Source organism: Asparagus officinalis, chromosome 3 (assembly GCF_001876935.1).
Source record: "Asparagus officinalis chromosome 3, Aspof.V1, whole genome shotgun sequence".
Classification (NCBI taxonomy): Eukaryota; Viridiplantae; Streptophyta; class Magnoliopsida; order Asparagales; family Asparagaceae; genus Asparagus; species Asparagus officinalis.
In genome coordinates, this window is record NC_033796.1 from 3293409 (window position 1) to 3294043 (window position 635).

Sequence of the window (635 nt, forward strand, 5' to 3'; positions counted from 1 at the left end):
TGATCGGCCTTGAGGAGGACGGAGTAAGTCTCGCCGGAGTAGATGTTGAGGCTTTTTACGGCGAAAGGCTTCACGTAATGCCCGTCCGCCTCGACTACGGTCAGCCTGTGTCCCTGTACGCATCGTACATTAATTAAGCGTCGAGTTAAAACTAATTCAACACGACGTGGTTCAATTCTCATGTGTTTATGAAGGATTGATTAATTAATTACCTCAACTTCGAAATTTAGCGCCGAGAGGGAAGTGATGCTGGCGAGCCTCAACCGATAGGTCTTGCCCGGTACGACTGTGAGCACCGTCGGCGAGCATTCAGGGCTCGTTTGGTTGCACGTTCCGCCGTTGATCCCCGGCGAGGAGCAGTTGAACCTCCCTCTCCCATTAATTAAAAGTGACTGCGCGCATATATATTTAATTAATTAATCAATCAAGCCAAGGACATAATTTCATATGTGACCCTTCCCAAGGTCTAGTAGTGCGTCAGTGACCGTTACGAAAATGCCAGATTTCGGGCTAAATTAGTACCTGGGGTTCTCCGACGAAGACGAAGGGTATTGAGTTCAGGCCGGTAGCCTGCTCTTGAGTGCTCTTATGCCACCAATCGTTGAAAAGAAGGCTCCGGTCGTAGTCGTAGGAGA

The 635-nt window shown here is 49.0% G+C and overlaps 1 protein-coding gene across 1 annotated transcript in view; it reads right to left on the reverse strand.

The window, feature by feature from the left end:
- Window positions 3–635, reverse strand: part of LOC109832503 (L-ascorbate oxidase-like) — a gene marked incomplete at its 3' end in the record, with an annotated part of 1230 nt that continues 597 nt past the window's right edge. The window contains exons 3-5 of the mRNA XM_020399855.1: window positions 523–635; window positions 213–392; window positions 3–113 (exon numbers count right to left, since the gene is read on the reverse strand). The exon at window positions 523–635 is cut by the window's right edge and continues 82 nt beyond it. Of these exons, the coding sequence (XP_020255444.1) occupies window positions 3–113; window positions 213–392; window positions 523–635 (404 nt within the window). The remainder of the gene's footprint in view (window positions 114–212; window positions 393–522) is intronic.